This window comes from Ylistrum balloti, unplaced genomic scaffold (assembly GCF_031769215.1).
Source record: "Ylistrum balloti isolate Yb309-2 unplaced genomic scaffold, AGI_CSIRO_Ybal_v1 Utg369876, whole genome shotgun sequence".
NCBI classification, from domain to species: Eukaryota; Metazoa; Mollusca; class Bivalvia; order Pectinida; family Pectinidae; genus Ylistrum; species Ylistrum balloti.
In genome coordinates this window covers 618,284-640,866 of record NW_026782016.1, presented here as the reverse complement: position 1 = coordinate 640,866, position 22,583 = coordinate 618,284, and the positions used below count along the sequence as shown (strand labels likewise).

Sequence of the window (22,583 nt, the reverse complement as noted above, 5' to 3'; positions counted from 1 at the left end):
GGCGTATGTTACTGTCTTTAAATTTATGTGAGTACCAGAGAGACGGAATGACAAGGGATATATATCTGTCCCAAAAATTATGTGATTACTAGAGAGATGGAAGTGCAAGAGGGTGATTAAATGTCACTGAATTTATGTAAATTCCTGAAATGCGGAATGCAAGGGGATGATTACCCGTCACTGATCGAAGTGAGTACCAGAGAGACAGAATGGCTAGCGGTATATTACTGTTTCTAAATCTATACGAGTATCAGACATTCGGAATGACAAGGGGATTGTTAACAGTCACTAATTTAAGTGAGTACCAGAAAGGCGGAATGGTAAGGGGATTGTTAACTGTCACTAATTTAAGTGAGTACCAGAAAGGCGGAATGGTAAGGGATATGTAACGTTCCCCACATTTATACGATTACTAGAAAACGAAAGAGCAAGAAGGTGATTAACTGTCACTGAATTAATGTGAGTACCAGAGAGACGGAGGGACCGGGAGGTTGTTAACTGTCACTGAATTTATGCGAGTACCAGAGAGACGGAAGGACACTGGGATGGCTAACTGTCAATAAAGATATGTGGGTACCAGAGAGACAGAAGGGCAAGGAGGTCGTTAACTGTCACTGAATTAATGTGAGTACCAGAGAGACGGAAAGACAATGGGATGGCTAACTGTCTCTATATTAATTTGAGTACAAGAGAGACGAAAGAAGAAGGGGATGGCTGTCACCAGCATTGTGTGCGATACAGAAGGAATGAGGATGAGGACGAAGGGATGGCTTACTGGCTAACTTCTACAAAATGAAAACAAATATGACCTACTATGTAACACGGATCTGTGTGTTTTGTATCACACTTAGATACTGATATCGTTGTCATTAAGTCTGAAAAGACTGTTCGTGCTTTAACGCTGTTAACATTTCAGTAGTCTGGACTTATAATCTACTTTGCTTCCAGTGGGTATACGCTTCAGCAGAGACAGACGTCAACCATGGCTTCCTCCGACCGTTACATGATATATAGAGCGAGTAGTGGTTGTCTGAATAATGTTCTCTTTATTTTGTTACCAAATCAATTTTCATTTTCCTGGATATCTACAACACGTTATCAATATCGAAACATCGTATCACATTCCCCTACAAATGTTTGCGGACGTAAAACTAACGGCATTCGTATTATTTGTAGTAATATGAAAAACCAGCAGTCCATGTTTTAATAGCTTATTTTCACACAATGCTTCAATTAACAATTTGCATGCTGAAACACACTTTGAATGGTGTTCGCATTGCCTTAATAACTTGTTTTGAATGCATAGCACCTGCATAAAACAACTGTCAGCCATTGGAATTTGAAATGGTATACTCCGAACTCTGGAAACGACTTCGCGTAACGTTTTGAATGACCGACTCAATAGTAGGTTTGGTTTGTCGTATAAGTTGAATACCGATCCAGTTACACATGTATAACTTTTTGTGAAAATTAATATTTACCGAGCTGAAGCTTGCGGTATTATATTCAATGCAGGTTAATATTGAAAAAAAAAATATCGTTCCTTGGGCAGAAGCCGTCATCTGAAATTATAAGGACAAAGTGCTATTAAGTCATAATAATGATAGAACGGTTTGGAATTATCTTCCAATATTTCTTGATTTAAAATCAGCATTCCACGGCCAATGATTTTTCAAAGAAGCCGATCGATGGATATTTAAAACAAGTAGTATAGTTGCCATACAAAAAATCTATACTTTTGAAATATATGTTTATGTATATCAATATAGGTATGTTCGATTAAGTAAGTTGATGTGCCTGTTAATACTGATTCACAGTCAGAATTAGTCGACGTGGTAGAATTCTGTACTTGAAAATATATTACCGAAACTAAGATAATTATTTTATAAATACCGGCTTTAGTAATGCGTTTAAAGACTAATGAAAGCTAAAATCAAATTATACTTTGAAATACAAAGACAAGATAGCATTTTACCACAATAGCAAAGGCAGATATATCACAAGAAGAATTAGGAAACAAATAATTTTTGCAGATATTCGTTATTCACAATACCTGGTATGTTAATGTATTCTTCTCTTGAATAATACAAAATCTTGGACGGAAAAAAAGGAAAAGCTTATCCCACTTTTGTGATACTGCGCTGCATTTTCAACTATTGTGGGATATTTCCAGACGCAATTGCTGCTGGTAGGAGTAAGAGGTCAAGGCCGATTCCCAAATGTAAACGTATTGACGAATAACTACCATGTTGGTTGTGTAGTCACTGATTATTCTGGTTGGACTGTCTATGTGTTCGGCAGAATGACATCGCTCCCAGGTGATTGTCTAGAAATTCCATTCCTTTAATTAATATAACTTGGGGACATCATGGTGGGTGACAAATGCGATAAAAAAATCTACCTTTCAGTGAACTTGTGTAAACCTTCATTTGATTGAGATTGGTGTTGCCGTTTCCTGCTGTGCTGGTAAATGATTACGTCTTTCAGTATTTGTGTTTTCAGACGTTTGTTTCTCTGTGCTGTGAGAATGGATAATTATTCCTAATTTTCCACCTTCATCACAGGTATGATATATTTTTTGTAAGTATCTACTCATCCATGAAACATGAGTAACAATCGGGATCACATTTCCGATATTTTATCGACAACCCAAACACCGTTAGCTGTACCGTACTGTTTCGGATAGTTGATATATACTCAATCATGGATACAATTTAACTCAATTCTAACATTGGTTTACTGTCATCATTTACTATAAAGTAACTGCTACGTCAGTATTAATCCTGTATTCATCAAGCTATGGATGTAAAGAGCAAGCTTTCATTGTGTCACAATGGCTTAACTGATATATGTTTTATGCAAATGATACACCATTGAGACGCCGGTGATTGCTCCGGAGAACGAAAGCGTTCCAGCGTTCGATCAAACAGAGACCTGTGTCTGTCTGGTAGCAGGAGAACCTACGTTGATCATAACATAACCTAGAGATGTATTTCAAAGTTTTTATTTCTATAATTTATTGAAATATTAAGTTATCTTCGTGCATCTAATATACAATATGTGCACAAGTTGAAGTATGCTTTCCATTGTAAAAAGGAGACGTGGTGTGTTTATTTATGATGTTCAGAGGTCAAAACCTATTATTAACATTATATAAAATAATTTATTTTATTTTGAATGGTTATGATTAGGTTCATGAATATTCATGTGAAAAATCACGTATTTAGAATCGGAATTTGTCTAAACAGTAAGATCTTTTCATTTTTGTTGTAAACTATTATTGGTATAAGCCGTCAATATTTCATAAGGAATTACGGTCACTAACACTGATATATGAATCATGTAAATCAACTCGTAACGAAAGGAATGAAGATCGATAAAATAAAGTTTACTAATTATAGAAGATTCTGTTGCATGGCAATATCGGCAAAAAATTTCCATGATTTCAAAACAAATATTTTTCACTGTTTATCCATGAAATATTTAGCTGTCACATATTCATATTTCGCCGTTCAAAAACTTAAAAATAATTGTTTCATAAGATCGTTGTCACTTTTGGCCGAAACTCTATTCTGAAGGATGATAATTATTTGAGTTATAAGTTAAAGTATAGAGAGCCCACATCATCCTCTAACGTAGTCGGAAGTGTCTTAATTGAGCTTCATGTTATTTCCCGAATGCGATCTTGCTTTCGAGTTGGTTTACCAAATTCGACAAATCTTTCTTTTTCCAACTGTGTGATTTCTTAATTCATTTGTTGTCATTGTGTGCTGGTATTTATTTGTCTTGTTTACTTGACCATTATATCTGTGGAAATTGAGTAAACTGTCAATTGAACTTTCGTTTCTGCTATAATCATCTGGCATGCCTTGACATATTTGTCATGCACAACCTTGATCCAGTAGGCAAAACGACGTCATATTTACCTTAAAGTACTGGACATACAACTGTTGTGAAATGTATCGAAAACTATTTTGTTGCGAAAAAGAACGTCTTAAGTAAAATTGAATTATATTGAGGGTGAAATCAAGATAATCATAAAATATTGGGTTTTTCATTTGTTTTTTTGAGTTTGATAGTAAGATCTCCCAGCACATGTTCGGATATAACCATAGGAGATAGCCATGCCTCTGTATTGATTGATTTTGTTTTACTTTCAGTTTAGAGTTTACAGCATAACAAAACTAGATAAAAATGCTTTCATTTTCTGTTAAGATAAAAAAATTATCATCAATCATATATACTTACCATAGTTGGAAATTGAGGAAACAGCTACATCTCGATCGAGTCCTACAACCAAACCACATGGGAAGAATGATTTAATGATTTCGTGGTCATTCCCAGTTGTTCCATTTGTCAATTTTACGTTTAAATTCATATTTTATTAAACAACAATTTTCCTTGCTGTATTCCCATGATAATAGGGTTGCTATCATAGTGATTTTCATTATACTCTGCAACTCTGATTTTTGTAGAGAGCGAAATTTGGCTCACCATGATATGTTATAACTTGCATACGTTTCGAAGTAAAGAGAGAGTTCAACTTGCCTCACCACTTTATGTTATAACTTAAATACATTTCGAATTAAAGAGAGGGTTAAACTTGTCTTACCACTATATGTTATATCTTGAATAATGTGGAGTTATAACAGCGTGTTAAACCTGACTTACCACAAATACACTGTTATTATTATCAACTAATATATAGTTAAACCTTTGTTATATGTTGTAAGTCCCAATGAAGTCGAGTTAACATAAAGTTCAATTTGTCTTACCACTACACTTAAAACTCGCATTCCTGTCATTTCCTTACATGTTTGCATTCCCTCGGTAACTATCAACGAAAATATTCTACATTCTACAGTGGTTTTTTCACGGTACTTTATGGCAGAACGTGGTAAATCGTGGTGAAATCCTAGAGCTAGAACCACTTCAGATGGTAACAATTATGATGTAATCAGTCGATTGTAGAGAGTTAAGACCTCTTGTGTTATAAAGCTGTGATGTAACCATGCTATCATAGAGAGCTTAGTCGACTTTTTCACAGTAATCCTCGAGCGCCAAGCTTGTCTTCTAGTCGTGGTACTACCTCACTTTGTCACCTGGTTATCTAGGAAAGGCCAGGCGTAATTTTTCCTTATTGTTACTTCATTTGTCCCGGACTAATAATGCACGACATTGTTATCAGATCAGTTGATTACACCAATCAATACACACCATCATTACACTCTGGAGACACCCTAAGTTGTTTACAGCATCAATATTTCAGTTAGGCACATCGTAATGTCAATGTATCGTCGAGGTCAAGAGTTCTATCTTTGGAATCACAAATGACTTTATTTCCTTTTGGGTTTTTTACAAGTTACAGTTACGCCTCACTTCTTGTATGCCGAGAGCGCCGTGATGTCTCCCGCTGCCGTGCCGCTCTGTAGGTCATCCATTCCTTGTTACTATTACAGTACCATACACACCGATCGATAATATGGTAATAAGTCGTTCATTAATCAGGTCACTTTCATACTGATCGCATCAGGAAATGGATTTACAGTTGGACTAACAACTACATAGATAACAAAAAATAGGAATTATAGGTCTGCTAGTTTTTTACCCTTTCGAGCCTGCGATAGCCATGATCATTTCACGGTAACACATAGCAAGCCTATTGAATACGTAATGAAGCTTTTTGGTACATAATGTGTGCACCTTTATGTATACATCGATGCATTGTCTCATACGTACCATCTAGGGACTCATTTACAGTCGGCAATGTGCGACATTTAAAGAGCGTATATAGTTAGAATGTTTGCGCTGGGACGAATTGGTAAATGAGTTCATCTTTGTCCGGCGAATCACAGAGTTGCTAGAACGTCTCTTTAAACTATGAACATCATATTTGCAGGTTCCTGTGAGTATTAAGAATTGGAAATGGCAGAATATCACATAGTTAAGAAAACCGATGATGACGCTGATGATGATCCAGGGGAGCCACAGGTTATCATTGATGCCGGACATTCAAAAGGTTCTCGATCAAATGGTACACATCCAGAAGGAGACGACGTATTTGTTCTGATCGGAAATGACGTCGATGATGACGGTTCTGATCATCCACAAGACGGTAACATCGTTTGGGACAAAGATGACCTGGCCTGGAGCTATCCGAAAACGAAATGCGAGTGAGTATGCAACTTATATATGACAAATATATGCACATCAATTCTTATATACCATGTGTATCGAATTCATATATGCATTGTGTGAGCCTGTGCATATCTTGTAAACGCAATGATGTTGAAATATTATGTATTATATTATATAACATTGGAAACCGTATATAACTGAGTTTCCATGTACAATATATCAATGTGTTTTGAAAACAAAATGAACTTTGAAATTTATCATTAGTAAAATGTTGTAGTTATCACAGTCTGTATAGTGTAGATACATTTATGAAATATTTTAATGACATTATTTTCACAAATCAAGTTAATAACCATTCTATTTATTTTTACCTTGTGAATGTAACCATTATCATGTTATCCTGTATGTTACCTTCTGAACCTGACCAGTAACATGCAGTCATGTATTTTCCAGCCGGATACGATTACGGATAGGTTCGGTAATGGAACATGTATACTTCAGGATAGGTACAATTCTTCTCATTCTTGTCGATATTGGTGTAGTCATTGCTGACCTTCTCACTCCGGACACTGTCCATTACCATTTGGCACTTGGAGTCGTTTCCAGGGTCATCATCAGCTACTTCGTTTTGGAGATATTTCTTAGGATGTTTTATAAAGGGTTGGTATTCTTTATTGTTATATAAAACAATACAGATACTGTTACAGCTTTACCTACATATACATTTTCTGGATATTAAGTTATCGAAACCATTTGTTCTCTGGTTATATGTAAATGCATATATACACTGCAATGCAATAAACACCTGTATGGTATACTGCAAAAGATATTCATGAAAAAGCATGTTATCTTCTTTGGTTTCTGAGTGAGAAATTTACCTTATTTACGGGTTTTGTCTTCTATAAAATAAGCATTGATTCAGTATCTTTACAAAATCTGTATCTAATTTTAGAACATGTGGTAGATGGGTTAGTGGTGATAGGTGAACCGTGTTGAATATAGCATGCTATGCTGTATCATTAAAAAAACACGCACACACTTCTTTTTATTGTTTCAGTAACAAATTCTTCATGCACTGGGCTGATATGTTGGACATGCTAGTAGTGTTTGCCACCTTCATCATTGATCTTGCCTTCAGTGACTACGCGAGGTTAGGACAACTATATACATTTTCAATTAATGATCGGAAAATCCATAAAAATAATCCCACTACCGACCACAAACTGTCCTAGGGCAGTGTCGTGTTACTATTTTATTTTTCTCTCGGTTATTAAGTCATAAATACCTCTGAAGTAGGTAAAGAAATAAAAGCATCACAAAAAACAATGATAATGTGGAAGAAAATTAGATTAACTATTGTAGAGAATTTATGAGAAGTAATAATTGTCTTAATAAGCATCAATCTAAAAGTTCTGACACCAACGAGCTACACTTAAAAGGTTTTATACAAATCAAGCTTCCATCAAATTTTTTTCCATAGCATATTCTAACCTGATAAAACCTAAGTCGATATAGAAAATGTACAGAAATTCGGTATCGACCAAGAATGTTATTGGTTAATGGTTTTCTGTGTCATGTATATTAGCTTACAATGTTGAATAACGGTTATCAGTTTGAAATGGTAATGAGATATTTTATAAATGCAGACTTGGAGTTGCCGGACGATTTCTTCGGATTATCCGGATAGCTCGTGGGATTTACATAATGTCATCCGAATATAGACACTTTCAGCAGGCCACAGCCCGAATGGTGTCACAAAACAAACGACGCTACCGCAAAGAGGGGTTTGATCTTGACCTTTGCTACGTAACTGGTAAGTCAACCAAATAATTACCTTGACATCATCTGAAAGAAAAAAGGTTTTCATGACCTAACTTTGAAATACATGTACATTACTTTTAATGACGTATAAGGGATTAATTAACCTTGATAAGTTACCTAACAACTATTCATAACAGCAAATGAGATAATGTAGGGATTTTACATATTTTTGTGAGCAGTAAGTCTTCTCAGCAAACTTACAACTTGGAAATAAAGTCTAATGCGATAGATGTAATAAAAGTAAAAGGACGATTAATTGATTTAGTGTAAACTGATATTGGTGCGTGCTACGTTGCTAGCTAGACATGGTCTGATACTTATGGAGCGAGATGACTTAACAAAATCAATCACAGATAAGATATTACTTTACTTTGCCTACAAGTAAAACGAGAGAGGCGTGAAACAACATTGTATGATAAGAGGCAATTTTGCCTCTTCTTTATGACGGTATTCATGTTTGCAGGATATTAAACCCAGTTTCATTACCGACTATGTACATATACATGTAGTTACTTTAACTATGCCACCTGATGAGAAATTTCAAGTTGGTGCTCGCTAGAGATCAGGTAATAAACAGAATTGTACAACCGAAAACCTTATCTTCAGTTTAAAAACTTTAACAATTAAATGTCCAAGGAAATTGCACTATCCTTTGCTCTTGTGTGTTCATAAAGCATTTGGCAACAATATTCTATTAGACGAAATCGAGGCTAGGAGATTTTTTTTTAATTAGGCAAATATTTATACGCGCTCTAGATAAAGTATACACAAGGTTTATAACGATTATAAAAGGACAAGCCGAGAAACATCTGTCTAAACACTTGTAAAATAACAGCATTCGAGTTGAATGATACATATCTTTTACGTTGTAAACTGGTAGTCTACTTTGGTATGTAAATAGCATATCATATGCTTTTATGTAGAACACTGTTTAGGAACATAATACTGCATATAAATGAAAAAAGCTTGGGATTGATAATACCTGTGGAAACTATGGGCTATTTATTCATTATGAACAATGCGCATTCTGGTCTGAACATAATTGGGACTTGGTTGACTATATAATTTGTATATAATAGACTATGTACATTTGGCACATGTATTTCATTTACTCTGTCATTCACTGATGAATACCGAACAAGGAACCCTTGTAATTGATACATGAACGACTAAACGCTCCTGATATATTTTATGGCGCATATTATTGGTAAACATTTTAAAAGGTTTATGCCATGTATATCATAATTATGTAATGAACAATAGATCCTTAGAACACAGCTGCCTTTATATCATAAGTACAGTGTGGACAACATTTGTTCATAGTTGGTTATCAATTTTTGACGACATTAACATTGGAATACAATAGGTTATTGATGCAGGAACTCCGATATTAGTTATTGACTAAGCCATAGAAATTGTTGCTGTCGTTCTTACTTTTTAATTTTATATAAGTTTATATACAGAAAATAGGAAATTATTATAATGAAAGAAGAAAGAAAATTTGATAATACAAAAATATACAACACAACATCAGCCAAATGTGACTATGTGTTAAACACACTGAGAATGATATTCAGTTATTCTTTCCATATCTGATTACAGAACGAGTCATTGCTATGTCATTCCCTTCAACTGGCGTACGTGCTATGTACAGAAATCCAATTGGAGTGAGTATTTTTTTAATGCTGACCACAGTCACAACTAAATCATCACTTAGCTATGGCACTTTTATTTGCGTAGATCTTATATTATATATACATATATACATGTTAGGAGAATATTTTCTTTTGATCTACAACGGTCATACTTGCACAGTCTGTTGTATTTATTTCCTCTGAATACTTCGAAGGCTTGCTTTGATCTTTTTTGATAATTTTGACACTAAAACATCGAAACCCAAAACAGCTAACTATAAATGCAAGATTTTTAGTGATCGATTTCATTGAACAGCAATAAAAATCGTATTAAATTCTTGATAGAAGATAATACTATTTATCTTAATAAATTGACGTAGCTGAGAATCGATTATCAATACCTACTTCTGTTATACGGCAATAAATAACAAGAATTTCTACATCCTCTAACGTAACTGTATGATGTAGTTAAAATCATTATTTGTTTAGCCTCCGGTTCTGATTGTTGAATTTAATGGTGATTTCAAACAGAGATGTTAATATAATTAATTGTTTAATAGAAGGAAATAAAGACAATACGTTCTAGTAAATAAAGGTCAGAGAAAGACAAAGACCAGGTTGGTTATATCTATTAAGAGAGAGGATAGATATCCCTTAAAAGTAGACCCATTTCATATGCTCCATCTCTGTCATGATGTACATTATACAATGTGATATTTTGTTATAGTCGGAACATTTGAAACAATTAGTTGTAAGTATATGTATTGTGAAATCTTCTGTATTCATCCTTTACAGCGCACCATCTGCATTTGAATGCGATTTTCTGGAGTATGACAATCCCCGAAATACACTCTGTACCATTGTAGACGAGTGTTGCCTTTTTCAGATAATCCATCCACTGTGGAATGAACGAAACACCGAATGCTGTTGTTTACCCTCCTTGACACAAATTAGTGGTAGATCTAGTTACCAATAACCTAATCAATAACACTCTCTGTAGTATTTTAGACACTTAAACATACATGAGTCAACGTATTCGCAATGGTATTATTGAGCCTAATGTAGCACTGAAATTGGAATTATGTAGATATATCTGTAGACAGATATATTTGAATTCAAGGCCACAAGGTAACAAGAAAGAAGAACATATCACATTTTTAGATCAGCCATGGTAAATATGATAACGAAAATGATTTTGGTAAAATGTGTTCTCTATTTTAAAAAAAAGGTCTCTTTCAACCGAAACAGTTACCTCAAACGTGATACTGGCACAAAACATTGTAATATCACAAGATTCGTGACAGAAAGCATAGCAATTTGCTAGAACTGATTGGATTTCTGTGATCAGTTATTTATAGTTAAAAGTAAATTGTCATGTTATTGATTTCGTTTAACTCTGGTGTCACGATCTCAGCAGTAAAGGTCACGCATGTATGACCTTTGAATGTCAACAATTTGGGAAAACTACGAAACAATATGGAAAGTTTCACACTTTTTCTGAAGTTTTAAATGACCATAAATATGCCAAAATGCTTACAAATGCAATATCTTTTATCTTAGCTACTCTATTTAGGTGTGATGACCCATTCCTTTCTGGAACACCTATTCGTATTCGCATGCCCCACTCTCCAATATTTGGCTGTCATAGCCTCCTGTCGCCTTATTCTGATAAAAATAATTTATATCAGCTCTGGAAAATATAAATGATAGTATAAAGTTACGTATGCCTTCAAAAATTATAAAGTAAAACCAAACAAACACAGGGGCAATTCCATCAGATGCTATATATTGATATTAGAGAGGTTTGAAGAGAACTCGTGTTAGGATTACAAAAAAACAAAGGCAATTTTGTAATCCAATTGTCGTCATCAGACAAGATCAATCTTTGTAGGGCAGCGATAACTAAGACAACAGGCTATTGGCCTAAGCAAACTAGCGTGAAGATTCAAGTGGTGTATTTCGACGCTCTGTATCCGTTGTGAGTTGTGTAATTCCGGAGAAACGGACATGTCTGTGTGAATTGGGTCCTTTTTTGGTCTGGACACTTAACCCCTATGGCGCCGGATGGCATGAATTTGATATTCTCCATGTCTTTTAGTGCTGTAGCCACCAGCTACATTAAGGAGTTTCCTCCATAAAATGACCCTAGCTGTTCACAAGACGACAAACTCAGCAAACGTAATAGATAAAGATAAAAGATAATCTTCGTACGAATAAAAAACCTCATCGTTAATATCATCTTTCTCTTAAAGTATACAGCACTTTTTTGTTTTAGAGAAACGACGCATTTCTTTTGACTTTGTTTGTACGTTTACTGTTTTGTTGTTTCTATCTCCTCTGATTCTATATCACCCTATATAAATCCTTATATCCTTATATACGAAGTATCCCTTTTCGTCAAGTAATAGGACAAAACAGCAACATGTATTACCTATACTGCAAAACTTTTTCTGAATCTTTCGCTTTTATCCTCTCTGGTTTCCAGAACTTTGTCTTGTTTCTGTTACGTTTTGATTGGTTTTCGGTTTGTCCTCATACATTAACAAATAAACATATTATTTTTTCCAGCATATTGCCTATACAAGGAAATAGAATATATTATTAAAATGTTACATCATTTGTAATTTGTAAAATTGATGTTAAGAATTTCTCAACTATAGCACCTTTTGGATAAAATTCTTTGTTTTATACGTTCAAAGATTTATGCATTTCTGTTGTTCAGTTTTGATTCTTATTTGTTTCCTAATGGTTGATCTTTCTTGAAACTTACATAGACTTTGCATGACTGTCACCAAATTAATTAACATTCATACATTGTTTTGATGTAAAGATATTCGAAATTTGTTTTCTCAGAGAGCTAAAATATTTCATTTATTGTGTGAGTCGTTTCCTTCTTCATCGTTGAAACGCACGGAATATGGAATTACAATTTGGTATTGTATCAACGATCTGCAGTAATATCACAGACGTATCCTTTTATGAAGGACTATAATGATTACTACAAGTTACCATGGATATAACTTACAATGGTACCATATGTACCGTTTATTTGTTTTCAGGATGCTGCAACTGGCGGGACATAAGCATTGTTTAAATTGCATGTCTATCGGACACATGATTTATTAAAGAAAACCGTTCTGATTTAGAGTGACTGGAATTCTTAAATGACAATGCATCATTTCTCTCTTTATATTTAGGTTTATGTCTCATCTTCATCATTTCAACTGTCTGTCTTAACGTGTATACATTATTTGCATTTATTTTCATTATTAGACATATTGTAACTGTGTCTATTCATGCTTTCCGTTTAATTTTGCAGGCAGTTGCTAAATTTCTTGACACCAAACATACAAATCATTATCGTGTCTACGATCTATGTAGTAAGTAACTTATATAATCTTTTGAAATTAATATTAGTATTGATGATTTCAATTAATACTGTCATTTATTCAGTATATATTATTCTTAATAATCAAATACAATACAAACCAAGCCCGATTTCTAACATCGCAAGAATTTATGTCTAAAATGTATGTTCAAAAATCTCATTTTCATTTGAACGTTAATGCTTATCAGCTTAATCCTCGTGGGCCATCACAAGGTTAGAATGTTTAATTCAAGCTAAATTTAAGCTAATTATACATTTTCTTTTAATTTATAACGTTCAAGTTTAGAATATTTGTTTCTATAATGATAAGATAAAGTACTTGTTAGACTACTGTTCAGGTTGGGCAGGGTGGACGGGTGGTTAAGTGGTAATGCAATCGTCTGGGCGACTGGGGTTTGATTCCGGCCAAGGACGTGAAAAAGGTATGATATCACCTGCTTGACCACGTGGGTACCCCCTCCAAACTAATTGATATGATTGATTAATATTGATTTATTGCCGAAACCTTTGTTAGCAGGTCTTTGTTTACAAAGCATCAGTAAGTAGTCTTCAATGTTCAAATGTTCGTTCTTACTTTCATATTGCATTGTTTTAAATATCGAATTATTACAATCTTACTGAGACAGTTTAGGTGTAAATTAGGGCATTTATTAAATGAATGAAAGTTGCCAATTATGTGTTAATGTTTTTAGGTGAACTGAATTATGATCGATCGATATTTCACAAGCAAGTCCGGAAAGTGAAAATTGATGAACACAACGTCCCCAGATTAAAGTAGGTTTGTCAAAATACATGTTAAGGCAACAACCACTTTTTCGCAATATATACTTGTTCATTTAAAGTTAACACTGTCGTTAAAATATACCATTTTATTCCACTATTACAATGATTGAAATCTTTATATAATCGAAATATATGTACGAATGAAAGTTATCACGCTAATGCTCTAACTTAAATGGCGCGTCACTACAATGCCAAGGGATCACGGATTCAGCTGCTGTGATGTTATTGTAATGTGATTTCCGGTTTATAGAGATATGATGGCATTCTGCCTTGATGTTCGAGAGTGGCTGGCTGCAGATGACAAAAACGTAATAGCAGTTCATTGTAAGGGTGGAAAGGGTCGAACAGGAACCATGATATGTACCTGGCTCATACACACGGAGTTGTTCAACGAAGTCCAGGTATTTACACTTATCATTCACTCTGATTAAAAGGCTCCGTGTAACGCATGCTATCGATCGCTTATAAATAATACTAGGGTTATCCACGGTCCACAGTGAATCATATTGTTTTATAGTCATGATTTCAGTGTTATTTTGCGACAGAAAACACATTTGTACCTTGTGCCATGGGAACCACGTATTGTCATGATCTGTAATTTACCAGGGCTCATTAGTAGGCTAATTTGAAATAGATCCAGATAGCAATCATAAAACTTAATATCTATACCTTGGGTAGGATCCAAAGCAATTTTCAATTAAGATGTAAAAATTGTTACGAATTATTGCTTTATTGCATATATATATATATTGCATATATAGATGTAGATTAAAACATCAAAGTAAAACAAGCGAAATAGATTGACAATTAACTGAAGAAACGAGTCTTACAAAACAAACTTGAAGGGACAAAAGAAAAAAACATAAAGCTTAAAAAACACAATCGGAAAACAAGAAACGAATTCTGGTTTTCCGGATCGATAAGGTTTCACGGTTTATAGAATTAAAGACAACATATCTGTCGATTTCACCGCACATACTGATAGGCATGGAAAGGATAGAGATACTATAGATGCATGGCAGGTCATGACTTTGGAATCAAAGCTTTGGTCTATGTATCGGAAAACATTTTCGCTCCGTCATCATTTGTCTTTTTTTGTGTTTTTATCGACATAAGAAGGTCAATACAGAAATGGTATAATTATCTTCGATTTTATATTTACACATACTTGGGTTCTTTGTGCAGGAACCTACTTTTTAACACCGCCAACGAATGTCGTTTGATTCCATTGATCAAAACGCTACAACATATTGATTGTAAGTGAATGAAGATCCGGTGTTTTAATATTCAATAGCAGAGAGACAAATCATTTGATATTCTTTTTGTCAGTTGTTCAAGAACACTAGTTATAGCCAGGCTCATGTTACAGTGCTGACAAGAATAATTAAGGTGTATTGGTTTGGTAGATTAGGAAATAAATTGTTGAAAGAGCTTTGACGTTAACACATTGAGTACGTGATTACTATCCTGTAACAGTACAGTCACATCAAATAAAATCGATCAAAAAGATTTTATTTGAAGATAAATGTTCCATCTGTTAAAAAAATATTTTACTCAATACGTCAGTGTATAGCAATACTATTGCAGTTCCGCTGCATTGTTTGAAGATGAAACATCACAACAGGCTGCACATGAGATACAGAAGAATTAAAATAGAGTTAAATTGCTATGCGCTTCGAGTCTTTGGTTAGAATATCGCCTGAGTTCATGTTGACTTCTCGTGTTTTCTCTGCCACACTGGCTATTATTAAATCTACCAATAGTACAATGCTTAAATTGTAATCCTTATGTGTCCTTTATTAACATATGGTGTCTGGTATATGTGTTGTTCATATTCCAGAAACCTCAAAATTTCCCGTCAATCTAAGATATTTAGGATAACCAGCTCGCACAGAACAATAACACGTGAACCGGAAGTACAAAACATGTACGTCAAACGTTGACAATATAGGTTTAAACTTAATAAGTTACAAAATTGTTGCATACTAAAGACGCGAATCTTTATCTTATATTCAAATGAACACCAAAACGAGTTGTTCTTGTTATTATTTATCTCACTAAGCCTAGAATACATCACGGGGTCAAACCATTGTTTATTACTTTTTAATGATGCATCACGAGTCATCGGTCTTCATATGCAAATGAAAAAGATGAAAAAACCGCTTATCGTTGTTATACAGTCGCGATTCATTTTGTCTTATCAAATGCCGAACACCATCACTGTTTTCTACGGATCATTTTAAATGCATATTGGAAATAGTGATTTGAAACTGTGACAAAGAGTACTACAAATATGAACTAAACATTTATGGAACAAAATCGTCATTAGCTTTCATAATTCACATTGAACATATATAGCAAAATGGGTTGGAAATAGGATTCATTAGTTTTTTGAGAAGAAAGGAGATATCTGACAAGTATCTCCTTTACGGTTTGACATTTCCTAAACTGAAGGATCAGATCATATTAATCTTCCAATCATGCTTTGTCATACTAAACCTACAATGTACATTGTGGTGTTGTCATGCTACATACGATAAACACACATTTATTGTCAATATCAACTATAGAAGTCTTTAATATGTTGGCCATATCTGACAATGTAATGTTACACCCAAGAACGATTCTTATTCACTGACAAGTTATCTGAATACATATTTTAAAACAATGTTTTGTCATCCCAATTTAAAACATTCAAATCTGTGAACGCTAATAGACAAAATCTACATCAGGATTAATGTTTATTCTTTTAACACAGACATTGTGTTTTTCAGCAAAGTCTAAACTATTTCGGAAAGAGGAAAACTGAATTAAATGTAGGATGTTTGTTCAAAGGCGTGGAAACTCCTAGTCAGGTGAGTGATATTCAAAGTTGAATTGAATACATTAGAGACAGAGAATTTTACTGAAACAATTACTTGATATTTTACTTTTTAGCTAATATAAACAAGAACAAGATATATTATGATGCCAACTAAAGATCAATCTAATCACCGTCGTGAGTTATTATTGAAATCAATAATAGTATGTAAGGAGTTGGTTTAATCTGCCATAATAATTTAGAGAAATATAAAACAAAGGGATACGTTTCTAAATATTTTTTATATGCATTATGCTTCACTTCATTTTTTTCGGACTACAAAGAGCGTTTGTAAATTTTTATTTCTAATTGTTCATCAACCTGGTTATGGCAATATTCTATTGTAATACAATTTGTGTTAACGAAACCTAAAGAATACAGATGAAATAATTTACCATGATATCAGATTAATTAGTTAAATTAAGTTAATGTTAATGTAATGTAATGCAATGCAAGTTGTCATTTTTTCCTTTGATAATATTTCAATTATTACGATGCTCTCCTAAGGTTTTGATTTGCACAAAGATAAACCCAATAACCTCCCCCTCCCTATCACCCCTCTAGGTTACGATAGTTAATATCAGTCTAGTCAATTCCAAACTCGACGAATATACATCTAGAATTTTGTAATTAATGCTGAAGCAAGTTATCTGAGGACATGAAAGGACGAAAGTTCCATTGGTTTAGATCTCCCGCTGTGCGTTTTTAAAAATGATAGTGAAATATCAAATACAAATGTTCTCCGCACGACCATTGCTGGCGTTTTGCAATAATAGAGAGCTTACGCAACCAAAGACTTGTTTAATGCTTAATCAATAAACATAAAACTGTGGTAGCAGCCCAAAACTCACTAACAGCACATTATCTCTCTATTTTAGTGCCGTTATATAGAATATTATGAGAAGGTGAAGTGGGAATTGGATTGGACCCTTCCTCCAGTCAAGTACTTAAAATTGAAGAAAGTTAACATCACCTCCATCAAAGGTTTGGTTACACTTCATGATAGTGAATTCAAATTCATTATAATGATGTAAAGAGACAATTTCGTTGTTAAAGTAAGGAACAAATCAATTTAATGTCGTTGCAAAGCAGCAAAAATCGTAAGATTGAGTTAAAGAAATATATATACTTCATTAAGAGGTTTTATGCCGTGATGCGGCGTCCGTTGTCTGTCTGGTCGACGCCAAAGTTATTTCCTTTAAATGTAATAACCAAAAGACAATGAGTCAACATATTAGAGCAGTAGGATGCTAGTATAAAGTGCTTTTGTGTTTATTCAAGGTTACGGAATGACGTCGATCTCCTTTCAAGAGTTCAAAATGTCAAAATACTTAAACGCCCATTGAATAACAAGGAGACTCAAATTGCAATATTATACTTGTAACATGGAAGCGTCAATATCGATACACTTTGCAAACCTTTTTTGTCGCCCAAGGAATACAAGATTAGCAGAATAAAACTATTGGGTTTCTTATGTTTGATGTTGGGAATATGATTATTATGCAAAAGATGCATGTAGCAATTTTGAAAGAAGTTAGTTTATCATGCATGTGTCACTTTGCTGTTACACCCTGTCTGTGTATTGGTAATAAAGGTTATATATTATGTTTCTTGTCCGGTATAGGTGTGGGTAAGGGAGATGGCTCAGATTTGTCCATGGAGGTATACGTTCCATCATCAGGTGCAGTGTTCAAGTGCAGCTTACACCATAACAATAAATGTACAGTAAGTTAACACCAAACATATTTCAGATAGACTGAAGCCTGGTGTTGATGAATGGATTTGCCATCTCAATTATAATGCTTTTAATCACTGTCACTTACTTACTCCCATTTATCATTATGGCACCATACCGCTAGTTTATTAAGTGTTCACGCCAATTTTGTGAAATGCTGTTTCTGATACAAATTTTCAAAATTATGTCAACGAGAGTTGCATGGTTATTGATTTTCACATACACAATTCAAGTGAGTGTTTGATATTCAGAATTAAAATTCAGTGAGTGTTATTTCCGTTCATGTGGTCTCCTTTTAACAGGGGATCCCAACGCTATCAGTACCTTGAGGAGCAAATTATGAATATTTCCATACACGAAACTTCTTCTTCAGTCAGTGTATACCATTTATTTTCTAATGGTTTTATTCTCCTTGTATATTTCTGTCCGTAGTATTCCCACTATAAGGATGAAGATAGAATTACAATACTCATTGATGATGAGAGTCCAATTTTGGAAAATGACGTGAAATTTAGATTCAAATCATCTTCGGTAAGTACCAAGAAAACGGTCTAAATATCATGCATCGAGATTGCGATATCAAAACATTTAATTGCCAATTTAAGAATAATTCTATGTAACTCCTAGTTTAGATTCACATTTGTTTACCTTAATTTACACTGATTTAGTGTTTATTCCAAACCGTTTTTATTTCCAGAAAAAAATTCCTCGGGTGTACGACAATTGTGCTTTCTACTTCTGGTTTTATACGTCGTTTATCGTAGACAACAGGTAAGTGCTACGTCATGACCTCATTGTACTATCAACATTTGCCTAAAAAAAACCCGCATTATGAAGGTTTCGTTTAAGTTTTTTGTAAAATCTCAAGCAATCATACAGTGCCGAGAAAGAGATGAACTTGGTAACCTAAATAAAAAATACATAAAAGTTAAATAGTAATAATAGTAGACAAAGAAAGGTTCTCGAAATTTCAAGCAAGTCTCACACACTTGATGATCTCTTAACTTATTTGGTACATAATTTCAAAAATAAAAAATGTATATCCAAAATGTTTCTGTATCAAATGTGCATTCTACTAAACCTTTGTCTTATGCAAAATACATATGTTATTGGTATTAATATATCGTAAAATGTCACTACATTTATAAGTTGAAAACGGTACGGAATTTCCATAAATGCTGTCCCTAATACTCTACTTATTGTGTTTGAAGATTGCATTTGCCACGAGACTTCATCGATAATCCACACAAGAGGAGGGCACAGCGTGTTTATAGGGAAACGTTTAGTGTCGAACTTCTTTTCGAGGAGGTGACTAACCCAGATATTGATAACGACGGCAATCAGTGACATATACAACAAGGAACTGGTTACTGGATATGTCGCATATACATATATTGACTGCTGCGTTGATGTAATGGTCCCATAGAGATATTTTACGGGTACGTCTAAGGTTTCACTCAAAAATCTAGTACCGTACGTTCATGTGGTATTGGACCACTCTGTATGGGTAGTAAGATTTGGACGTAAAATGTGTTAAAAAAGAAGCTTGTTATTCTTTGTGGTACAAAACGCGAGAAAGAATACAACAGAAAGAGGTATGACAATGATCATCATTAACACATGATTGTTGACATTGCTCCAATATGTGACTACTAGATCACCAAACCATGCAGACTAGGGAATACTTTACAAACAATATACCGATTAACTCGGTCATTTTTTTCTACATTTTTAATATTATTGATATGTTTCACTTTGTGAACGTTCCATTAGACACTTAAACCTTAACTCAGGACTGTGGTCGATGTTCATGTGTTTTGATGTTTATCCGACAATTATTGATTCTTGAACAAATGTCTGGAAAAAAACTTGTGTATATTTGTTCCTAATCCCGCTCACAACCTCTCGCTAAGAGACATTGTGAATGGATGTGGTATCACTATTATGACGGATCACATTTTATCGATATATATTTGTACAGAAAATTGTGTCAAATATTGTATGTTCTGTTTGTCTGTCCGTCCGTTTGTTTGTTTGTTTAGTTGTAATACATTACTCAATTATCTATCAATCCACAAATAACAGGTTAGAAAAAACACTAAACCATTAACACATAGGTTGATTAGTGTGATTAATATAAGATATATCCGTCTGCATCAGCAGACCTTTCGTAGTATCAGCAGAATTCCTGGCGTTCCGATTATGACGGGGAAACATTTTCCACAGTTAGCGTTTAAGCAAATGCATCACCATTTGCATCAGATAGGCACGGAATTAAAGTTGTTCATTTTCCATGCACAATGCACCTCCATAAACTGTTATCCAAAATGAATTATTTACAAACTGTTCTTGTGCTGATCATAAATCCTGGGTATCAAACAGGTTACTTTTTTATGAAGAAATGCATATTTAGTTATTTATAATTACAACTAAATTTAGAACAATGATATTTGTTTCACAACGTTTCAATCATATTCTCTATACATGATTTCCACAGATGAAGTGAGAGAGAAATGCGTTTGCTTTTTATGTGTATATTCAACTATCGAGCAACTTCATCTTGTAGATATAAATCAGTGAGTAACAGTCCCAAATAATTCTGCCTCTTTGACAATCGATCTTTGGGAGACTTATCGCGAAGATTATGCTCGCCATAACTTTCATTCCATTAAACTCAAATGACTTTAATTTTTTAAAAGAATTAATTTATCTGACATCGCATACAATATCACACATGTCGTAGATATTTCTATCGTGACTTCAATACCGTGCTGAATGTGGTTGTTGTTGCTGTCTATCAGAGCAGTATAAGACTATTGCGCAATACATCCGTTTAAAAGTTTATGTTGCTTATTTTTGTCAAATTTCCGTATTAACCTATTTTCACTTTAATTGTTTATATAACGATGCTGTCATAATTTTGATGAATGTGACCACCTATGTCTGAATACGACACGCTCACGATTAGCTCCCTTTATCTATGCACCGGTATGATTTTTATACCACATGTATGTCGTTATTGTTGTAACTTTACCATCAATTTATTATTGATTTCTTTCATTGGATTTGTTATATTGAAATAACGTTCGAATTTATACATATATGTATATATATTAAAATAATTTTAAAATCGATGAATAAATATTTCAATTGTGCATTGCCTTTAATTGTAAGTATGAATGCTACATTGTATACAGATAAACGCATTGCATGATGATATATCTTATTAAATACTAAAACAAGAGACTAACGAGACCTGAACCACTTAGGTAGAAAGACAGTGAATGTTTAAGGAAAACGATACCGGTGGCATTTTCACGAAGACATCCTAAATAGGATATCGAAATATAACAAAAAACATCATAAAATTGAAAATCGATGAGAAATTACGAAATATAAACAAATGAAAAAGATTTACATGAATATTCATGAACAAGACTGGTTATTCCGTTGGAAATTTAAGAGTATTTTGCAATCAAGGACACATCTAGTAATTTCACGTTTTCAAATGAGAACATTTTTCGTGATAACGAATCCTCCTGACATAATGTTGCCCTATGCATTATCACTTTGAAATCATGGTTTGTACGCTTATCTGTCGGTCGTCGACATCTTTTACAGAAATCGTGATAGTCACCTACAACAAGTGAGTAAAATTCTTTAAATAAAAAAAGAGGCCAATACGTCTTAACATTCATCTGACTATAAAGATCTATAGCTATAATGATAGTGGCAAGGCGAACAAAAATTACATAATTACAACAAGTTTTAATAAGGTAGTTTAATGTTTTAAAAATAGCGACCGGATTGGACTGACCCAAAACTCAAACTTGGTAAGAATCATCTCATGATAATTACAGACAAGATTGAACTAAATCCTTCATATTTAACTTAAATAAAAAAATTGTCGGAGGACGTGCGATGACGCTAGAAAAATAATGACTGCAGTTTATCCTGACCCTTCTGGTTAAATAACCTAGAGTCATCATTTCCTCACCGTCGGTAAACTGTATGATTCATTTAAGTAAGTTGTGTTGGCGTAAGTTGTCAGGAATATTTTAAATATCACCCTTGCAGTATTTATACAGCCCTTCTAGTAAGAAGTCTTAAGCTTTACATAAGGTTTTGCAATAAAAACATCGTCGCTTATGTGTGACAAGATGCCAGATATCAATTAATAATAATTTACAAGGCATTTGAATGTTCAGTTGTAATTGACTAACT

General features: G+C 33.9%; 1 protein-coding gene across 1 annotated transcript; it reads left to right on the top strand.

Moving 5' to 3' along the window:
• Positions 1-5,925: 5,925 nt before the first annotated feature.
• Positions 5,926-19,706, top strand: LOC132546178 (phosphatidylinositol 3,4,5-trisphosphate 3-phosphatase TPTE2-like). Its single transcript, XM_060209887.1, has 15 exons — positions 5,926-6,173; positions 6,592-6,798; positions 7,196-7,288; positions 7,785-7,951; positions 9,562-9,626; positions 10,321-10,344; positions 12,913-12,973; positions 13,674-13,755; positions 14,015-14,165; positions 16,539-16,619; positions 17,503-17,608; positions 18,249-18,349; positions 18,792-18,890; positions 19,057-19,130; positions 19,571-19,706. Exons 1-15 carry the CDS (start codon positions 5,926-5,928, stop codon positions 19,704-19,706), a joined length of 1,695 nt encoding a protein of 564 aa, XP_060065870.1.
• Positions 19,707-22,583: the final 2,877 nt, after the last annotated feature.

Coding starts and splice junctions, on each gene's coding strand:
- LOC132546178 (XM_060209887.1), top strand. CDS start 5,926: ATGGCAGAATATCACATAGTTAAGAAAACCGATGATGACGCTGATGAT. Junction 7,289..7,784: donor GCCTTCAGTGACTACGCGAG/GTTAGGACAACT, acceptor TTATAAATGCAG/ACTTGGAGTTGCCGGACGAT. Junction 18,891..19,056: donor TTAGATTCAAATCATCTTCG/GTAAGTACCAAG, acceptor TTTTATTTCCAG/AAAAAAATTCCTCGGGTGTA.